Here is an 18,935-nt window from a genome sequence, read left to right as displayed (position 1 = left end):
CGGCATCTCCGTGCGTTCGTCACAAACTTATCGGTTATAGAACAGAAATCTAAGTAAAGGAGGAAGGAGGACAAATTAAGCACGGGAATAATGACAAAGACCGGGCGGGGCAGTACTACTGCTTATCGCGAATACAGAGCTGATAACTAGCTAAGGGAGGCTTGGTCTGTGATAACTACGGATAGAGACAAACGATAAGCAAGAGATAGAAATGTGCGAGGATAGTATGATAGGGGCTACAAACAAGAGGGTCAAAGCGGGCGGGAGGGATCAGAGATGCAAAGAGGAGTTGACAATAGGACGAAGCTTTAGGTAGTATGGATTACAGCAGTTTGCTATCGTCAGTAGCCACATTGAATTGCCGATGTAGGAGTAACGCTACAGCTCTATAGCCAGTGGAGAAAATTCTCCAAGACAAGCACAGCGGTCATGAATTAGCACTACTTAGCCAAAACTTCAGCCGATGCCGCAGGCTGGTTGAGTGGCTCTGCGGACTAAAGCGCAGAGAGCGAGGCGAACGATAGCGGAGGCCTTATCGAGCAGCTGCGATACCGCAAATGCATAGATGGTTGTGCACTTATGGCTTTTATGCAACAATTATTTTTTTTAGTTATGCCCGCGATAATAACATGACGCCCGCATCTCCACCGTGCGCTTTCTGTTAGCAGACAACAGTAGGATAATTAATAGCTTGAACAATGGCAGTATATGAGATCAGCTGCGATTGCGCCAATCCGAACGTGGTAAACAAAATTAGTAAAGAGCAGAGCGAGCGATGACGGCATCAGTTGCGCATCGGAGGTCCTCTTTGGGCTTATCGCCTTAGCGTAAAACCCAAAAAAGCCATCGCCGTCGACGCGGCTCAGCTTCGGCTCCTCCGCCTCTTCGCGACTCACTCGACTGTGCTTTCTTCCACACTTTTTTCTACGCTTTCTTTCTTTCTTTGTCATTGTCATATCCTTCTCTTCTTTGTTCCCTCCTATTTCTATCATGTCCTTCTGATCTCTACTTCTTTGCTCTCCATTCTCTGCTCCTTACTATGTCCGCAGACACTCTTGTCGTCCGGCACATCACAGCGCCAGCTCACACGCGCAAGGCCTCTGACATTCCACCCGCCGTCGCAGCCCTCCTCGCAGTCACCTCCATTCCACCGCCACGAGCCTCTTCGCCGTCCAAAAAAACTCACCGTCGCAGACACACTAGTGATCTCTCGAACGCTGACCCTCTAGTTGCTTCTTCTACCACCTCGCACCAGAGACCCGCCATCCACAGATCCAAGTCTACTAGACGATCTGTCTCCGACTCGACAAATCTTGCTCCAGGAAATATCAGCTCACAGGCTGCTGCTCATGAGCGAGGCAAGAGCCACAAAAAATCTGCTCCGTCGCCGGCAAAGTCGAGTCGCAAGCATATTCGCCATATTCCCTCTGAGCTAGTCGAGCTGCTCACACCACCTCCTGTCGATGACGAAGATAGCGCTACACCTTTACGGTCAGCTTCAAGCGCTCTTGATATTGACCGCAAACTGAAATCGCGCTCTATTCCCCCGTCTTCTGCATCATCTCCGTGCTCTTCGCCATTGCCCTCTCCGACTTCTTCGCCTCCAGCTTTGTCCATGAGTGTCTCGTCTTCTGACTCGTCACCGCGCACATCGCCTACAACCCCCTTCTCGGACGATGTCGAATACTTTCCTACCGTTGATATTTCTTCAGACTCGGATTCAGACACTGCGACTCTGAAATCAAGCTCATCGTCATCAACAGTCCATCCGTCACAGTCACAGAAGTATCTTTCTGAGTTTGACGTTTGCGGCCTTCCATCTAGACATCGTAAGCAACGGTCAGAATCCATCTCTGCTTATAACGATGATCCTTTATGCGTTGCCATTGATGAGAACGGAGCCTGCATCCCAGCCATTGCCTTTGTTCCACAGGAGTCTGCTTCTCAGGCCTCCTCGTCCTCGCCGTCGAAACCTGGTCTTATGCGTTCTCGCTCGAGCAAAGTACCGCAGCTTCTTTCGCACATCAGTACTCCGGCTGTAGCTCAACAGCAACAGCCCAGACGCCCAAAAACACAACAAGAGGTTTTGGATGAGCAGTATGCCCGACAGCACAATAGCATGGTTTCTAAAATTAACTCGTCGCTTCGCTCGTTAAAGTGGATCGCTTCTTCGATGGCTAGACACCAGGAAGAATATATGCGCAAGGATGAGATCGATCATTTAGTGGAACCTAGACGATCACGAAGTGCCGATAGACCCTCTTCGCGTCGTTCTTCATCTTCATCGCCGTCCTCGTCACATCGCTCGTCTTCCCGCAAACGATCGCCGAGTGCTACCCGTCGTCTTCGCTCGGAAAGTGTACCTGTTCGACAGTCGGCTTCTGTCTCTCGCTCTTCGCGTCACTCTCTTTCCGCAGGTGGTGTCACCGCAAGATCAACTGCTCGTGCTCTCATGATGCAGCAACCATTATCTGAGAAGCGCAGCGTCGAGGCATCCTCTCCTGCCTCATCTACTCTAACCAGCACCAGCACTTCTGGAGTTGATCTTGCTGCTGGCGGTGAAGAAGGAGAAGCTACTTACATTCCCATGGAGACTTACGACATTCAACAGAACTGTCTGCCGATATTACGACCTCGTGAACCGCGCATGAATGGCGAATTTCTACGGATCTTGGCAATGGAACTCGAGATGCGCCGACATGGCAAGCTTAGTCCTGATTTTTACAGTGGTAAGGCAAGAATGGTGCTGGCCCCGAGGTCAGATTATGAGCATTTGAGTAAAAAATCAAGAAATTGGACACCGTGGACGTTATAAATTTCGTTTTGATTCATGTAGCAGTGGGTTGGTTTTTGCATTTGGTTGAAAAAGGCTTTGGTTTAATGTTCATTATTTCTTTTTCATTTCTTTCTTGTACGCATATTTTTTTCATTTGCAATATATTGCTTGTATCAGATACTGATGAGAATATCATGTAAACTGAGTTTAAACGGATTCAAATCTTCTTTTCTCGTTGATTTTACAATCAACGATTCTTTCTTACTGTGAATCGATGACGAAATCATTGCTAATTTTTTACTTTGCTTGGCTCATTAGAAACCCTAATCTTTATGACTACCTACTTCATTATTAGACGGCAAGTGCTTCTTTTTTTTTATACTTCTTCTTCGTTTAATCTAAATCATCTCAATAGCTCTGAAGAAGAAAGATATGTGTTCAGAGTCAGAGTCTGGAAAAAAATAGTGTTGCTGTTTGCTGCCAGGGCACCTGGATCTCCTTATCAGATCTATCTACTTTTACATATTTATCTAGATTAGATTGGTTTATTGCTTCCAAATACCACTTTTCAATCGTATATGCTTGAAATACATCAAGCTGAATTACTAACCACAGGTCCATATTTATGATATTTTTTTATACGCTGTTCAGAAGCAGTAAACTGGAATTTATCTTATTAAACTTATAGTATAGCACCTTAGACCTTTGGCGATTTCCACAACCAAGAAACCCAACTCATCATTTTACCCACCTAGTCACCCAGCATCATCATTATCAATTACCTAACAGAAATCACAGACTAGACAATGAAGGCGCCCCCGTCTACCGCGACGCGTGAGCAGAGCGATATGTCAATCATTTAAGGTTTATAAATGTAAACAAACAAAACAAACCTTAAATCCCAAGAAAGCGAAAGATCACACTTGCCACAAAAGATATTGCTCTTCAATGCATATGCTTCGTCGCACTCTATAATATCAGAAGTCATATTAGTTTGCAAATCAACTTGAATTCAAATAGAATTGGGGATACCTTTCAGCTTTAGTTCCAGTATAAGCTCAGGTATGGTATCTGTTTCAACAGACGCCTATCTTTCCCTTCGTTGGAATACTAACCTTATTCTTTTTGCCTCAGATTCTTTTGAACCAGAAAATTGATTATTTCCAGCTTTTTAAAGACGAAAAGCATGGCTCCATTATCACCAAACTCGCAAGTAAAACCTGTGCGAACCTCAGCGCGATTTACAGTACATCACGATTATACCGTTGATAAATTACCAACAATCAGACCTCCATCGTCTCGCGACGTTTTTGAAGAAGATAGCAATAAAGAAAATATTCCGCCATTGGCATTTTATTTGTTAGAAAATAATCTTGGCAATTTCTCATCAATTCAGACACCTGATCGACGTCAAATTTGGAGAAGACGGGAAGAACCTGATGTGGATAGTTTCTATACACGAGGGGTTGTGAAAGGTGGAGATAACTCAGACGACATAAGAGGAAGGAGAGCAATGCTTGAAAAGCGGATCCCTTTAAAAGAACTTTACATGTCGAGTCCCGAGACGCCTGAAAACGCGTATCTTGAATACACACTTTCGACCGTATGCTCAATAATTTAATATTTTGACCAAAGCGAACAATACTGACTTTCACAAACTACAGGACTCATTAGTTGAATTCCCAGCAGAAACGGCGGGGCATATTTCTCCATCAGTTGTTCGCAGCCATCCCCCTCGTCAATTACGTCAAAAGCCAATGCATAGTGCAAATAGCATTACTCTGAGCGACACGGCAGAGGCTATTCACTCATTAGAACTACGGGCAAAAAGCAAAAAGCTCTCAACACCATCTCTAGGAGAAAAATCGGCAATGAATAGTATGCGCAAGCAAGGATATCGCCCGACGACAGTCTTTAAGGATACTGAGAATGAGATTTTGGCAGTTTCTAATAGAACTGCCAAGACACAATCTTCTTTGGATCACAAAATTGCAACCTCAAAAGCAGATAGCTCTACTTCAATAGCTGCACGAAGACGGCAAGCAGCAGCAGCGAATGCAAAGAAGCAAAAGTCAGGAATCCTGCTGCTTCGATGAGGGCATTTGCGAACATACATGTCCAAGCCTTTTAGGGAGTTTGTTTTTGAGGTACATACTTACAATATGTTGTTTGAGTAATTGCATGAGCGCGTTGTATTTTTAGTTGTTAATTCTACCGATATCCAACCAATCTCAACTATCATGAAAGCTCGTACGTTAGACTAAACCTATCGTCGCTCCAAACTCGCCAGAATCCTACGACTCTCATCCCTTCGATTTTCCACAAAATCAAGCACATTCCGTTCTGTCGATTTTGCAAAATCGAACAGCTCTGCATAAAACTGCACCCCCTTCTGTTTCCCGTAAAACACATCATTCCAGCTTTCATATGCCCTTTTGAATCGGTCGATAGTAGCTCTCTTGCGCATTCCTGCATCATCCATCTGTGCTCGACGTTGGCGAATCGAGGGGTCATCGAGGATAGCTTTCCATGCTGCAGTGAGATCTTTGAGAGTCATTGCTTGTTGGTATATTGTGGCCGCGATGCGTTTTTGGTAGGGAGCAAATTTCTCGAGTTCTGATCTGAATAGTTTCTCTTCTACGTAGGGAACCTTTTTGTTGAGGATTAAGAGCGAAGATATATCATCTTCTTGAATCTGTTGACCAAAGTTAGTTATCAGTCATTGATAGCCTGTCTCTAAAAAAATGTACCTTCTCCTTCAGCTCTGTAAACACCAATCCACGCTCTTTCTTCAACTTTGTAAGTTTCTTCAACAGACTCTCGACTGCCTCAACATCAACATTAGTCCCTACCGGACGATTCGGCAATCTTTCTGAAATATCCATATCCATAAAGTTTTGCGTAACTCCTCCAATACTACTCGGTCTGAAAAAGGAGGCTAATTCAGCACTATGCGAGCCTTGGGCCAAAATTTTTAGATCGGCCTCCACAGGCCCATACTGCGCTTGCAACTTCTTATCAGATGTACTTGCAGTCCAGAGTGATTCCTTAATACTATGCAGATCAGATTTCAGAGTAATTGTCAAGGACGCTGACGGGGATTGTGTCCAAAAATGACCTAAACGAGCGCGCATGTTTTCTCCATCGCGCTCCTCGGCTTCAAGCTCCTTCTCGCAGCGTTCTACGATTTGATAAATATCGCGTTTTTTTTGGTCAATATCAGCAAACGAGACCAGTCCATTTATCTGTATTTTTTGCGCCCATTGAGCGACATTCTCATCCACGCGTCCGTCTTCAAAAGAGTGAGTTAACGTCTTGACCGTCTTTAACGCGGCAGGTAGCCCGAGATACTCCAATGCCGAAACGAGCTCCTCTTCAGCCACATCAACCTTTTCACCTTCAGCTCGAAGTAGCTTTGCTTGCTCTTCCGAGTACAAGCTACTTTGCTCGGCGACAGACACCGGAATTAGCTTTTCAAATATATCGCGGCCGATAAGTTGGGAGATGTCTTGGTCTTTGTAAAGATCGCTCATTGGAGTCGGCTTTGCTGCTTCAAGAGCACCGATTTCGGGAATGGTGTTAGTAGGAGGAATATTACTATGGTAGACAAAATCATTATCTTTCTCCATGGTCGAGAGATTAGCGGCAAGAGTAGTTTGGTAACTTGTCAAAGTTTCACGGAAAGATGAGAAAGTGGAAGGAAGGTATGAGGAGAGGCCTGCATCATTTTTCGATATTGCAGATTTCATGTACGCGATTGCAAGACCATGTTTGCCCTTTGATGTTTGAAGCTCGGCTTGCTGAGCATGCGCGACTGCGTCCCAGTAATATTGCTTGATCTAAAGAGCCAGTCAGTGACATCATTCACAAATGCAAGCTTTAGTAATAATAACTTGCATTAGCCAGAGATACCCATTCTCTTTCGATCCATCCTTTTGCAACGGCAGAACTGAGTCCCTCGACAGCAGTTTTGTACATCAAACTGACTGACTTTGCCAATTTCGTAAGCATTGACGGTTTACCGCCTTCAGATAGAAGTCGCTCAACAAAAACCTCCTGCGCCTGAGCAATCATCAGGCTTGCAAGAGCTCGGACAGTATCTCGATTAAGATCGGAGCTGGGTGCGTGGAGAAAACTATCTGCCACAAAGGTAAATATTCCGGCAGCGGCCTGAAAGGTCTTGTAAGCTACTTTGAGATCTGAAGAGTCGGCAGCGATATGCGAGTTCACAGCAGCAAGATTAAACAAAACAGAAGCTTTTTCGAAAGCAATTGAGTGCTGAGTAGTTTCTGTTTCCGTGAAAGCATCGGTCCTGTTAAAGAGTTAGCACGACATATCGACACGACCAGGCAGAAGTCAATTTTAGAATTAACTATACCAAGTGAATCCAACTTTGCAGCCCCCTTCCTCAACGGGAATGCGCAAGTCTAAAAGCTCTAGCTGGCCGTAGTACTTGTAAATTAGATCTCTGCCTGTGGGATCATTACCGGCGCCCATCATATCCTGACGCAGGCGCGAAAACATTTGACATTCTTTTGAGAAGTTATCAGCACTTCCATACGTCTGGCGGATATACGTACGTAACGGAGCCTCCCAGTCGACCTCGGTAGTCGTCTTGAGAGGCACCGCGATCTTCGGCGAGGATGGCATGATGAAGATTATAGTGCTTTCTCTTGTGTATTCAGATGGGAGTTATCTTGTTAGTGCCTCGGACCCGATTGTTCGTATTCAAACCCTGTCACGTGCGGCTGTAATCAGCTAAGCGATGGCGAGTGGAGCTCATCGTTGCCTAATCCCACAAACAGACGGGATGCCAACTGCCTGCTCCCCACTTCTCGCTGACAACATGAGCGGTAGTTCACAGCCATCCCAAGACTCTAAAGCTGTGGTCATTAATGACCCAGTTGAGGAATTCAGCCAGGCGCCTGTTTACAGATCATACAAGCGCCGCTGGTACGGTCTGGTAGCCCTCATGTTACTAAACATCGTCGCTTCATGGGCTGTATGTGATTAGCTTTTCAATTGTATACCCCTTTGTTCAATATTAACTGACAACTAAACATATTTTAGTGGCTTACATTTGCTCCAATATCCTCGAATGTAGCCGATTTCTACAATCTCAACTCAGAATCCCCAGTCAACTGGCTTTCCACTGTTATCCTTTTCACGTATCCCATAGGCAGTGTACCATGCGCTTATACCCTTCACCGTCGCGGAGTCAAGGCGGCAATGGCTGTGTCGGCTATATTGTTGATTGTTGGTAGCTGGATTCGAGTTGCTGGTGTGAAGTGTAATGATGGCAAGGGATCATTCGGCGTCTTGATGTTTGGTCAAATAATCATTGGTTTGGGACAGCCTTTTTCTTTGAATGCTCCTTCCTATTACACGTAAGTTCTCTCTTTTGACAATCTGATTTGGTGTGGCAATGAATTGTTAACTGACTTTTTATACGTGCTTTAGTGATATGTGGTTTACCTCGTAAGTATAGATAACATTCTCGACATGAAAATTGCCAGTATTGTTAATGTTCTGTCGTATAGAAAATCACGCGTATCTGCGAATGCTCTAGCAAGTTTGTCTAACCCTCTTGGTGGAGCAATTGGCCAACTAGTTAGTCCAGCCTTTGTGACAGAGACCAGCCAATTCTCAAATTCTGTAAGCCTACCTTTCTCTTCGCAGATTATCAGATGAATCCGTATCTTTCTAATTGTCTTCATTCTAGGTCTTATGGGTCTCAATAATTGTATGGAGTTTTGATCTTTGATATATGCCATTCATATGGGCGTAAAAGCTAATGATAACCATCTTCTAGGCAACGATTCTTTGTCTGCCAGCTTTCTTCATTCCCAGCCGGCCGCCGCTACCTCCTTGTCCTTCTGCAGCAAATCCTAAACTGCCTATTCCCAAGAGCTTCAAGCTTCTCATCACAAACCGCAGATTTATTGTGATTTTCCTAATTGTACGTGCATATTCCAATCTTGTCCTATTAGCTTTTTTCTTTCTAACGGTTGTAGTTCTCCATCCTGGTTGGATATTTTAATTCTTTCTCTAGTTTGATCAATCAAATTATGGAGCCATATGGATACTCCTCCGATGACGCCGGTATAGATGGTGCAATTCTTATTGTTGTCGGGCTTGTCTTCTCAGCCATCATGTCCCCAATCCTTGATCGCACGCACTCTTTCGTTCTGGTTATTCGAATCCAAGTCCCAATTATCGCAATCTGCTACATTTGTCTTATATTCACACAGACTGAATCAAAGCAGCTGGTTGGGCCGTACGTCGTTTCTGGCGTTCTTGGAGCTGCTTCATTCTCGTTACTTCCAATTGCTCTCGAATGGGTGCAAGAACAAGTATTTCCTGTATCACCCGAACTAACTTCCTCAATTCTCTGGTCCGGCGGAAATTGCGTTGGTGGTATTTTCATCGTAATCATGGACGCACTGAAATACGATTCAAACGAAGGAGATCCCCCTGGAAATATGCGTCGTTCGCTCATCTTCCAGGCTGTCGTGGCAGCAGCTACAATTCCGCTTCCGTTCTTACTGGGAAGTAAAGACAAGATGAGGAATAGGCGTATAGAAATGGATGCCGCTGAGGCTACCGCTGAGTGTAGTGCGACGTCGACGTCTCATGTTTCTTCTGTATGAATTTGTTGACCTGGCGTTTTCTGTTTTTTTTTTTCTTTTCAAATTTTTCCTTCTTTATCTATACAGATTTATGAACGGCATATTTTGAAATAACAGTTTAATTCCGAGATCGATGCATGAATTGTTGGCTGGTGGGAGTTATAGATGGATTGTTTTTTGATTTTGGTTTGTAATGTTGTCAATCGTTGTGATTTTTTATTATATAGTACAAATGTCATTCCAATTTTGAGTATATCAGAGTAATAAGCTCCTACCTAGTAAATTCACAATTCACAACACAAAAAGATATGAAAAAGCAGTTAAACTACTTGAAATGCTATATTAGAAAGACAAAAACAGCTCATTGACAGAAAGGCAGAAAGCATCACTCGAAACAAAACCACAAACAATTAACCAAGGCAATACAAAGAAAGCAAACACCAAATAATACCTTAATATCCAAACTCAAATGAAGAAACAAAAGGCAAAATTTACAATAATAAAATACAAAATATAGAACAACAAGATAGTTATACATCGGTCCCTCACGTCCAAATTACTTTTTAATACTCACGGCGCTAGACATAGAACATGTTTACAGTAATGGATTCAGTGAAAGCACTGACCTGACTAGCTGGAGATACAGAGATAGAGACCAAAACGGCTGTCCTCAAATTGAAAAGCCATCAGCAATTGAATCCCACGATGCGCTGTCAGTCAAGATATAACTCACAGCTGATCTGTAAGGGCATTCACGTTCAATAGTGATTCACTTTACGCGCTTTCCATCTAATAATTTTCCTGTTAGCATATGAGCCCATGCAAACATAAAGTTAATATGCTTACTAGGTTCGTCCGTATTCCCCGAGGCATCCTCACTGACATCTTCAAATGGTCGCTTTGAGCTGGCCTGCTCAGCCCCTGTGGATTTAGTGGATTCAGTCTCGGGTACAACTATTGGCGCTGATATTTTAGCAGTTTCTTCTTCGGCAACCTCGTCAAATTGCGAATCTGAATCGGCAGAGACTTCAATAGCTTCCTTCACAGATGTTAAGTCAGCACTTTTCTCTGTTGCATCTAATTTATAGTTAGTATAGAACAATACAGCCAAGTAAAAACTGGAGTACAAACCGGCCGGTATGTCACCAGCCTCAGTTGGCTGCACACTGGGCTGTACACTCTCTACATTCACAGAGCCTGAACTGCTCTCCTTTGCAACTTCCTCCGCTGATTCCAAGACGTCATCTGGAATATCAATCACTTTGGACTCTTGTTGAACCTCGCCACGCAGGCGCTTAAAGCCATATCCACTACCAATCACAGAGGCGATGTGATTGAAGCGAGAGATAAATCGTGGCTGTACTTTCAAGTTTATGATTAGTGGTTCAGCTTGGGTCATATCTGCCCCGTCATTTGTTAAAAGACCCGAATAAAGAGATATTAAGTCGTATGTGGTCACTTCGTGGGTGTAGGTATTATCCTGTAAATATTAGCATCAGCTGTACAATTGTTATATGAAAACGAATCCTACCTCAGATATCGAAGTGTCAAAAGCTGGAATCTCCAAAACTATCTCCTCACTCTCATCCAAATCGCTGAAAACGGATCTAAATAATTCGAAAAGACTCTCAATCGGCGCAGGAAGGATTTCAAAATCCTCTAAAATCGGCTGGGCTTCTCGCTCTAATTGCTTATCATCGGAATGATCAGAAGGACAAAGTAAATAACGACTGCCGCCTTCACGAATAACGATCACACTTATATGCGGGAAATCTGTAGGTCGATTATTTTCGGTACTTGGGTCGTCAGCAGAGGTAGTAATTAGACCAGTCTCTTCAATAAAAGATGATTCATCCGATGCACTATCATCATCAACAACTTCTACGGATTCTTCAATCGCGACAGCTGCGTCGCCTTCTGCCTCAGTCGCTTCCTTATTTGAGCCATCAAACACCTCGGGTACCAACGTCACATCTGCTTCGGCTGTTGCCGGCTCATTGGCAACCTCCTCTACTGGCTCTTCAACAATTGCATTAGACTCCTCGAAAGCTGTATCCGTTTCAACTAGAGACGCTTCATCGACAAATTCCGGATCGGCATGTAGTTCTGATATTTCGCCGGCAACGCCAGAGGAGGGCACTTCACCAACATCAGCAGTCGGTTGCTCTGTCGGCGCTACTTGTATTATAGGTTCTTCGACAATTTCAACGGGCTCTTCAAGAATAGGCGCCTCAGACTCTTTGGCAGCTGACAGATCAATAATGGCCTCAGTCTCAGTAGTCTCGGCATCGTACACCTCAACATCTTCCGATTGCCCGGAAACTTCTGCAACTTCTAGAACATCCCCCAGCTGTTCATCTTCATCATCAGCAACTACAGTGTCTTCGTCCATAGGTGAATCATGGTCCTGTTGCTTTATAGCCGCCTCCTCGTCTAAGAGCATGACATCTTCTTCTTCATCGGTTGCCATTTCAACATCTGATTGCACTGCGATATCATTTGGCGTCATAAGAAATGTAGGCTTAGATTCTTCCAGTGTAGACATTACGATTTGTCTTGCTGTATATTTTATTTAGAGATAGCTTGCTCGCTGGCATAAACAGATTGAGTGAATACTCCTCTCCCTCTAGTTACTGATAGATTTGGCTGATGATCACGATAATGTGTACCTAGATATTAGTAAAACAACTCTCTGACTGTCGATGGTTTCAAGTTAAGGGAAAAAAGGGTATATTTCAATATCAATTTTGATCAAAAAAAGGGGATTAGCGGTCTCGCGAAAATGGGTGCAGTGCGTCTTATGAACCCAGAAATCTCTCGATTATAAAAGCACCTTTTAAGCTCTGAACTCAAAAAACAAATAAAAATAAACAAAAATAATGGGGTATCTCGGCTGAGAGAGTACGATAATAATAGTGGAGTTCTGGGTAGGTCTAGTGGCTAACTAGCTGGATGGGCTGGCTACTTGGCTGAACGCAGCCGCGCAAGATCCGGGGTGCTTAAATGCAGCTGCATCTTTACATTTATGGCTTAGTGCATTTGTAGCTACATTTATGCTGTAACTCATGCTTGAGCTGAAACCAACAACGAACCAGTAAGTTCTGGTTCTGCGGACGTGGCTGCACGCTTCTCTCGAGAAATTCGAGCCAGGAGTCAACCAGAAGTCGCGAAGGTCATCTACGCAGAATCCAATCGCCAAAGACAGAGCCAGGCCCTTATCTCCTTCAATACTTGCAACTTCTGGATTTTGTGCTGCTAGCTGTCTGAAATGGTACGATGTCAGATCGATGTTCAATTGATCGTCAAAAATGCTAACTCCTTTATCTTCTTCCAGGTTGTCCTCGCAGCTTCTGTCTGCACTCGCGGCGGCAAAGCGGTGCTTTCGCGCCAGTTCCGCGATATGCCGAAATCTAGAATTGAGGCACTTCTTTCTGCTTTCCCGAAGCTGACTCACAAAGGCACTCAGCATACAACCGTCGAAGACGAAAACGTGCGATACGTCTACCAGCCGCTCGAGGAGCTCTACATGGTGCTCATCACAAACAAGCAATCGAATATTTTGCAGGACATTGATACTCTGCACCTATTCTCTCAAATTGTTACTACCCTTTGCAAATCTTCGGATGAGCGTGAAATTCTGAATAATGCGTTTGAGCTGCTTAGCGCGTTCGATGAAATTGTCGAACTCGGATACAAGGACAATTTGACATTGGCACAGATCCGAACAAATCTTGAGATGGATAGTCACGAGGAGAAGATTCAAGAGATTATAGCCCGAGTAAGTGTTGCCATCTTCAGTGAAGTGCTCAATTTTGGTCGCTAACCAATATCTTTTAAATTTCTATAGAACAAAGAGCTCGAAGCAAACGAGGAACGCAAGCGTCGCGCAAAGCAATTCGATATGCAGCGTCGCGAGGCCGCAAAACGCGGAACCCCATCCTTCGCCTCGCGGTCGTCTTCATTCCCTTCGCAGAGCGAATACGCTCCTTCCACTGCACCCTCGTCAAGCACTCGCCAAGAATCTTCATACGATGACTATCGTCCTGGCGGTGCGGCAACTAAGCCGTCTGCTCCTCGTGGAAAGGGCATGCAGCTTGGAAAGAAATCCAAGGCAACCGATATGTACGAGCATGTGCGGGCAGAAATTGGTTTCGATGACACTACTCCTACTCGGACTCCCGAACCAGAGCCCACTACGCGCACCCCGACTGCTGCTTCACCTTCACCGTACGCCGACAATGACGGCATCATAGTTTCCATTGTCGAGGCTGTCAGTGGTCAAATTTCGCGTCTGGGTGAAGTTGTTAACGTTGAGGTTCGCGGAGATCTGCAGCTCCGCGTAGCAGACCCCGCCGTTTCAAAGATTCGTCTCGCAATCGAACTTGAAGGAAATCCGGCATCATTTAAGACCCATCCTAATGTGGACAAAGCTCTTTTTAGCTCCTCGAAAGTTATCGGTCTGAAGGATCCTACGCGTGGTTTCCCGTCAAACAATAACCCACTCGGTGTTTTGCGGTGGAGACTTACCGGCACTGGTGACGCCGGCGCAGCTCTCGCTCCTCTTGGCATCACCTGCTGGCTCAGTGACAGCGGTGCTGGAACTTACCAAGTGACTATCGAGTACGAACTTCGTGACGAAAGCGCTGTTCTCGAGGACGTTGTCATCTTCATTCCTATCGCCAGCGAAGCCGCTGAAGTGAACTCGGGTGACGCAGACTACTCGCATGAAGGTGATCACATCAACTGGAACATCCCTGTCATCAGCGAAGCTGAAGCGTCTTCTGGAAGCTTTGATTTCACAGTCGAGGCCGATGACGAGAACGATTTCTTCCCAATGTCGGTCTCATTCAAGAAGACAACGCCGTTCGCGCAGATTGATGTCTCTGATGTCGTTCTTGTCGAGGGTGGAGCATCAGTGGAATTTACGAAAGAAATAAAGGTCGAGACTGGCAAGTTCGAAATCATTTGAAATTGCCGCTGTTACTCTCCTTTTTAGGTTATTCTTTGCTCTTAGAGATGTGGCAGTGTATATGTTTTTTAAAAAAATTAAGTCTGTATGATGTTTTAATGGTATCTGAAATTATTTTCCTTTATTATCGAGTTCGCGAGGTATGCTCTAGACCTGTAGATCATGCTCGACTTGTCAGATTACGCAGTAACCTATTTGGTAACTCCAAGTTATTTAGAATGTGGCCTACGTATTGGTACAGCCACTGATTTCTCTTGTCAATGATAATGAGCGAAATCACTTTGATCCACCCAGATATGCATTTCAAGATACAAAAAAAAAAGTTACCTAAAACTCCAAAGCATTCCCAAAAAGTAATATACATTCACTATTTATTCCTCTTATTCACTATCGCTCGCGACAGCTGACGACGAGGGCCCTTCACATGCAATTTTAATGTGCAATTTTTCATTTTCAGGAATATCAGTTTGCTCGAGGTCAACTGCCAGAGGCAATTCTCGAGCAGCTATGGCACGTGCCAGTAGCATCCACTCAGAATTCTTGCGCGACATGCCTCTCACTTCGAGGTGTTCTAATGAAGAAGATATTGATACGAGATAGCACAAATACTTCCAAGCTGGTACATCTAGTTTTGTACCTTGCAATGACAAGGATTTGAGATCTCTGGACTGAGCCAAAGAGACGGCTAGGCCATGGAACATGTCGCCGTTCATGGCGATACTGCTGATTATGAATGTGTTGACAGGAACAAAAGCAAATAGATCTGCTAGGACTTGCATTTGTTGATATGACGGCGGCTGAGTAGAGTTTTCAAGAGACTCAGAATCCAGCCTAAAGGCGTTGATAGAGAACTTTCCCTTTAGCTGCTCGAGATAAACTGGGGCGGGACTGTGCTCGCGCAGCTTACAGCACCGGGTGTAGATTTTGCCAAGACAGCCTTCTTTGTTGTGAGCCTGCGAGGAAGCTGAACAAGTGGCTGTAAGAGTAGTATCTGCATTTTCTGAATCTGAACTGGATGAGTCTGAACTAATAAAGGCATGCCGCTCGGGTTTTCCATCCTCGGTTGTTCCGAGAATGCAGGCTGGAATACCATTTTCGATTGTCGGAGAAGGAGGAACATCTAGCATTAACTCTGATCGAGCACAAGAAGGAGATTCTGACACCGAGGCCTCTCCTTCGAGAGCGGGTCGCACGGGAGCCGTTGTCGAATGAGCCTCAGATTTTGGCGACACATTTTTGCGGGGAAGGGCTCCTGGGGTAAAGTCGCCGAGTCCGGCACCGGCAGCTTTTGCTCGAAGAGCACTCTGAGCTTCAGATTTTCGTTGCTCGATAGCACGCTGGTATTTGACCGCCCGACGAATCTGGCAGTAAAGGGGCTCCTTCGCAAGAATCTCGTCGTCAAGCTCATCGACACGAAAGGCGACCCGCTTCATCGGCATATTCTGCAGCTCCTGTAGAGGGCACGTGGGCCGCTCAGTGTTGCGGTTAAACACAACGCGACGGCATACATGTTGAGTACAGACTTTGGAGTTGGAACCGCTAGATGTGGAGAGACGGCGGAGCGCAGAGGAAAAAATGTTTGACTTTGGCTGTGACTCTGGTGCGGCGCGAGCGAGACCCGCCGACACGGGAGCGACCTGTGGCAGAGAGTCTGCAGAGGCAGCACGGAGCTCCTTGGTCTCTTTGCTATCGGGTGTAAGCTTCTGTGAGATTGAGTGGATCCATGAAGGGCGCCTCGTAGGAGGCTGCTGTGGCGGGCCACTGGCGGGGTCGATCTGGGGAAGCGATGAGCGTCTGCGGGGAGACCACGAGTTGTATTGCTGCATGGTAGTTGCCATGGCTTGCTGTTACAGTATGAGAAGTAGCTGCAGAAGCATGCACAAAAAAATAATTGAAGCTGGCGAGAGTATATCAAGATTAGAGATGAAGAGACAAAAGAAAGAAGAGTAGATGAAGAGCAGCCATGACAAGGCGGATTAGAGCAGGTTTTTACAATCATGCGCTTGTCTCCGCTCTTGTCTTTTTTGGGACTAGCGCAAGAGTCTTCATCTGGGGACTTTTGAAATGTCAGGGGCTGGCTACGTCATAGGTCACGCAGCCTTTCTGTGTCTGGATTGAGTAGTTGTTATTATTGTTGTTGCTGTTGCTTTTTTCATTATTATTGTTATTATCCTCTTTCTTCTTCTTCTTCTTCTTGTTGCTCTGGCTTGCTCTTGTTTGCGGTGCTGTGGCCTGAACAGCGGCTCTCACTGTATCCTCGCTACCTGGGCTGGCAGCCACCGAAGATCACTATTATCTAATATAGATGGTACTGATTACTACTTCATTTCCTGAGATCTATTCCTTATGCAAAAACATATCTGATGTTAGCAAATTTGAATTCAAAATATTGTGCTATGCATTTCATTAATGGTTGCTGCTACATGCTCATTTCACACGATGCCTTCATCACCGTCTCGACAATCTTTTCATCGTTTCATAACCCTTCTCTGACGTACCTTGTTTAATGCTTCTATAACTAACATTACTGTGACCCTCTTATATCTTTTATCGATTATTATGTCGGTAATATATATTTCCGAATGAAACCCTATCGATCTGCTGCCAGTACTATTAACGTACTCACCCACAAGCCAGATCGAGCTTAGCTCTCATCACAAATCCATTGATTCCTTTCTTGGGCTCGTTTTCCGGTTCAACGGCTAATATCCACGATACAGCATCTGATTTTGGCTACCAGCGCATCGCGTAGCGCCTTTTTATAGGAACGTTCAAATTCAATAAAAACTACTGCTAGTCCACTGCATCCAAATGCCACCAGTTATTACTTCTTAGGCGGTCGGGAACCAAAAATAACACTGCCTATGCGCACGTTGGTCGAGCCCTGTCGAATAGCCTCTTCGAAATCTTCACTCATTCCCATGCTGAGCTGCAGTTCTCCAACTCCCTCAAGTTCTTGCTCAACCTGAATTTTTTGCCGCACAAGGCTTTTGAAATCCTCATTCTCCTCAGAGCCGCTGGCCTTTGATCTGGCAATCGATCCAATCGTCATTAATCCTAGTAGCTTCAGTTTCGGACAGCTTTCAACGATGTATTTTGCGACCTCAACCACCTCTGCTCCTGGTGCTAATCCGCTCTTGCTCTCTTCACCACTAGTATTCACTTGAATAAACACATTCAGCACCGGCATCTCGTCGCCGCGAGCATCGTTTAGTCTCCGGGCCTTTTTAAGTGCGTCGACTGTCTCGACTACATACAGATTGGGAATACCTGCCAACGTAGCGCACTTGTTTGACTGTAAACTACCAATAAAATGCCACTGTACATCCGCCGGTAAACTTGCAGCCTTATCAACCAGTTCCTGCACGTAGTTCTCTCCAAAATGTCTTTGCGAAGCGGCACTATACAACGCCTGAATATCACTGGCCGGCTTGAGCTTAGACACCGCTACCAATCGCGGACACGAGCCTGCCGTCTGAGCTGCAGCTTGTACACGCGCCCTTATCGCATTTATATTCTCTACCAACGTCTCAACTCGTTCTGCTTCCGGAATCAAGGTCGACATTCTGCGACAAATCACTTGTGCGCTTCTTCGCATTCACTATCAAAAAATATCCACTTAGCTCGTCTCGCTTGAAAAATTTTGTTAAGACAACAGAAGACGGAGCACAAAAATCAGAGTCACTTAATTCGAATATATAGGTTGAATCATTTTTTTTTTTCATGATTAGCATGGAAAAAGTTTTTGTGTTCATCATCTTGCCCGTCTCCTATCGACTATTACAGAAAAACGAGGGAAACTTTCTTACCTTACAGAACGCACAGCAAAATTTAAGTATATATCGGCAAAATCAAATGAACAGTATCTACACTATTAAATCGCATATTCGAGGTTAATTACACGCTTCTGACTCGTACAAATAATGCTCGGGTTCAGTTCAAATAGGACAGACAGAATGAATCAGGTAATTAGAATTCCACATTATTTTTCTCGGAATTTGATAGTATTTTTTTAACACATCACAATCTCCATTCTTATTTCTCCTAACCTTACTCGGGCCAAGAATCTTTATATTTGCACACAGAAATTCAGAAGACGAGCGCGTACCTTTTGAAATCAGATAACCCCTAGTCGGTATAATTAAAGCCAAATTGGTATATTCTATACAAAATACAATTAGTATCAATGACTTGAAAATCAAGACTGCAAATGAGTTTTCCTCTTCTTGTGAATTTCGATAAATCAGATAATTCTTTTGGCTAGAAGTCGAATCATCAACGAAGCTCCGGGTTAATGGGCTCTTTATGATTGGGGCGACAAAGGTTCATCACAGAAATATCACACAGAAGTAGGAAAATGCTCAAATATAAATCTTCTGAAAGAATAATATAAACAAAAACACACACCTTTTGAGAAAATAAATAAGTTGCAATCAGGCAACTAATTTAAAAAGTACAACAACAGAACAAGAGATACAGAGCGAATTTAAAAAGAAAATTACTGAAAAACTTGAGCAATGTAGGGTTGACTGAAGTGGAAACCCTACTGTCTACATCACGT

The 18,935-nt window shown here is 44.5% G+C and overlaps 8 protein-coding genes across 8 annotated transcripts; 4 read left to right on the top strand and 4 right to left on the bottom strand.

The window, feature by feature from the left end:
- Nucleotides 1–618: 618 nt before the first annotated feature.
- Nucleotides 619–2,962, top strand: V2V93DRAFT_244814 (uncharacterized protein). The gene has a single exon (XM_066907097.1). The coding sequence runs from the start codon at nucleotides 1,040–1,042 to the stop codon at nucleotides 2,813–2,815; it is 1,776 nt and encodes a 591-aa protein (XP_066765752.1). The 5' UTR covers nucleotides 619–1,039; the 3' UTR covers nucleotides 2,816–2,962.
- Nucleotides 2,963–3,628: 666 nt separating this feature from the next.
- On the top strand, nucleotides 3,629–5,005 carry V2V93DRAFT_369904 (uncharacterized protein). Its single transcript, XM_066910132.1, has 3 exons — nucleotides 3,629–3,838; nucleotides 3,911–4,379; nucleotides 4,441–5,005. Exons 2-3 carry the CDS (start codon nucleotides 3,963–3,965, stop codon nucleotides 4,870–4,872), a joined length of 849 nt encoding a protein of 282 aa, XP_066765751.1. The 5' UTR covers nucleotides 3,629–3,838; nucleotides 3,911–3,962; the 3' UTR covers nucleotides 4,873–5,005.
- V2V93DRAFT_369901 (BRO1-like domain-containing protein) lies at nucleotides 4,899–7,464 on the bottom strand. The gene is made up of 4 exons (XM_066910131.1): nucleotides 7,155–7,464; nucleotides 6,674–7,088; nucleotides 5,527–6,615; nucleotides 4,899–5,471 (listed from the first exon to the last, which is right to left on the bottom strand). Exons 1-4 carry the CDS (start codon nucleotides 7,424–7,426, stop codon nucleotides 5,043–5,045), a joined length of 2,205 nt encoding a protein of 734 aa, XP_066765750.1. The 5' UTR covers nucleotides 7,427–7,464; the 3' UTR covers nucleotides 4,899–5,042.
- An 89-nt stretch (nucleotides 7,465–7,553) lies between these two features.
- Nucleotides 7,554–9,660, top strand: V2V93DRAFT_369896 (major facilitator superfamily domain-containing protein). The gene is made up of 7 exons (XM_066910130.1): nucleotides 7,554–7,778; nucleotides 7,847–8,163; nucleotides 8,237–8,254; nucleotides 8,317–8,431; nucleotides 8,499–8,519; nucleotides 8,589–8,735; nucleotides 8,791–9,660. Exons 1-7 carry the CDS (start codon nucleotides 7,587–7,589, stop codon nucleotides 9,424–9,426), a joined length of 1,446 nt encoding a protein of 481 aa, XP_066765749.1. The 5' UTR covers nucleotides 7,554–7,586; the 3' UTR covers nucleotides 9,427–9,660.
- Nucleotides 9,661–9,800: 140 nt separating this feature from the next.
- On the bottom strand, nucleotides 9,801–12,360 carry V2V93DRAFT_244877 (uncharacterized protein). The gene is made up of 3 exons (XM_066907098.1): nucleotides 10,937–12,360; nucleotides 10,252–10,885; nucleotides 9,801–10,194 (listed from the first exon to the last, which is right to left on the bottom strand). Exons 1-3 carry the CDS (start codon nucleotides 11,948–11,950, stop codon nucleotides 10,175–10,177), a joined length of 1,668 nt encoding a protein of 555 aa, XP_066765748.1. The 5' UTR covers nucleotides 11,951–12,360; the 3' UTR covers nucleotides 9,801–10,174.
- Nucleotides 12,361–12,544: 184 nt separating this feature from the next.
- V2V93DRAFT_369893 (uncharacterized protein) lies at nucleotides 12,545–14,662 on the top strand. Its single transcript, XM_066910129.1, has 3 exons — nucleotides 12,545–12,676; nucleotides 12,740–13,183; nucleotides 13,253–14,662. Exons 1-3 carry the CDS (start codon nucleotides 12,674–12,676, stop codon nucleotides 14,372–14,374), a joined length of 1,569 nt encoding a protein of 522 aa, XP_066765747.1. The 5' UTR covers nucleotides 12,545–12,673; the 3' UTR covers nucleotides 14,375–14,662.
- On the bottom strand, nucleotides 14,460–16,322 carry V2V93DRAFT_369892 (uncharacterized protein). The gene has a single exon (XM_066910128.1). It carries the CDS (start codon nucleotides 16,210–16,212, stop codon nucleotides 14,755–14,757), a length of 1,458 nt encoding a protein of 485 aa, XP_066765746.1. The 5' UTR covers nucleotides 16,213–16,322; the 3' UTR covers nucleotides 14,460–14,754.
- Nucleotides 16,323–17,198: 876 nt separating this feature from the next.
- V2V93DRAFT_391314 (uncharacterized protein) lies at nucleotides 17,199–17,939 on the bottom strand (the record flags this gene model as incomplete). Its single annotated transcript, XM_066912433.1, has 1 exon — nucleotides 17,199–17,939. One exon carries the CDS (start codon nucleotides 17,937–17,939, stop codon nucleotides 17,199–17,201), a length of 741 nt encoding a protein of 246 aa, XP_066765745.1.
- Nucleotides 17,940–18,935: the final 996 nt, after the last annotated feature.

Source organism: Kockiozyma suomiensis (assembly GCF_038497685.1).
Source record: "Kockiozyma suomiensis strain NRRL Y-17356 unplaced genomic scaffold V2V93scaffold_7, whole genome shotgun sequence".
Lineage (NCBI taxonomy): Eukaryota > Fungi > Ascomycota > Lipomycetes > Lipomycetales > Lipomycetaceae > Kockiozyma > Kockiozyma suomiensis.
Note: the sequence above shows the minus strand (reverse complement) of the source record. Positions and strands in the feature narration are given on the sequence as shown.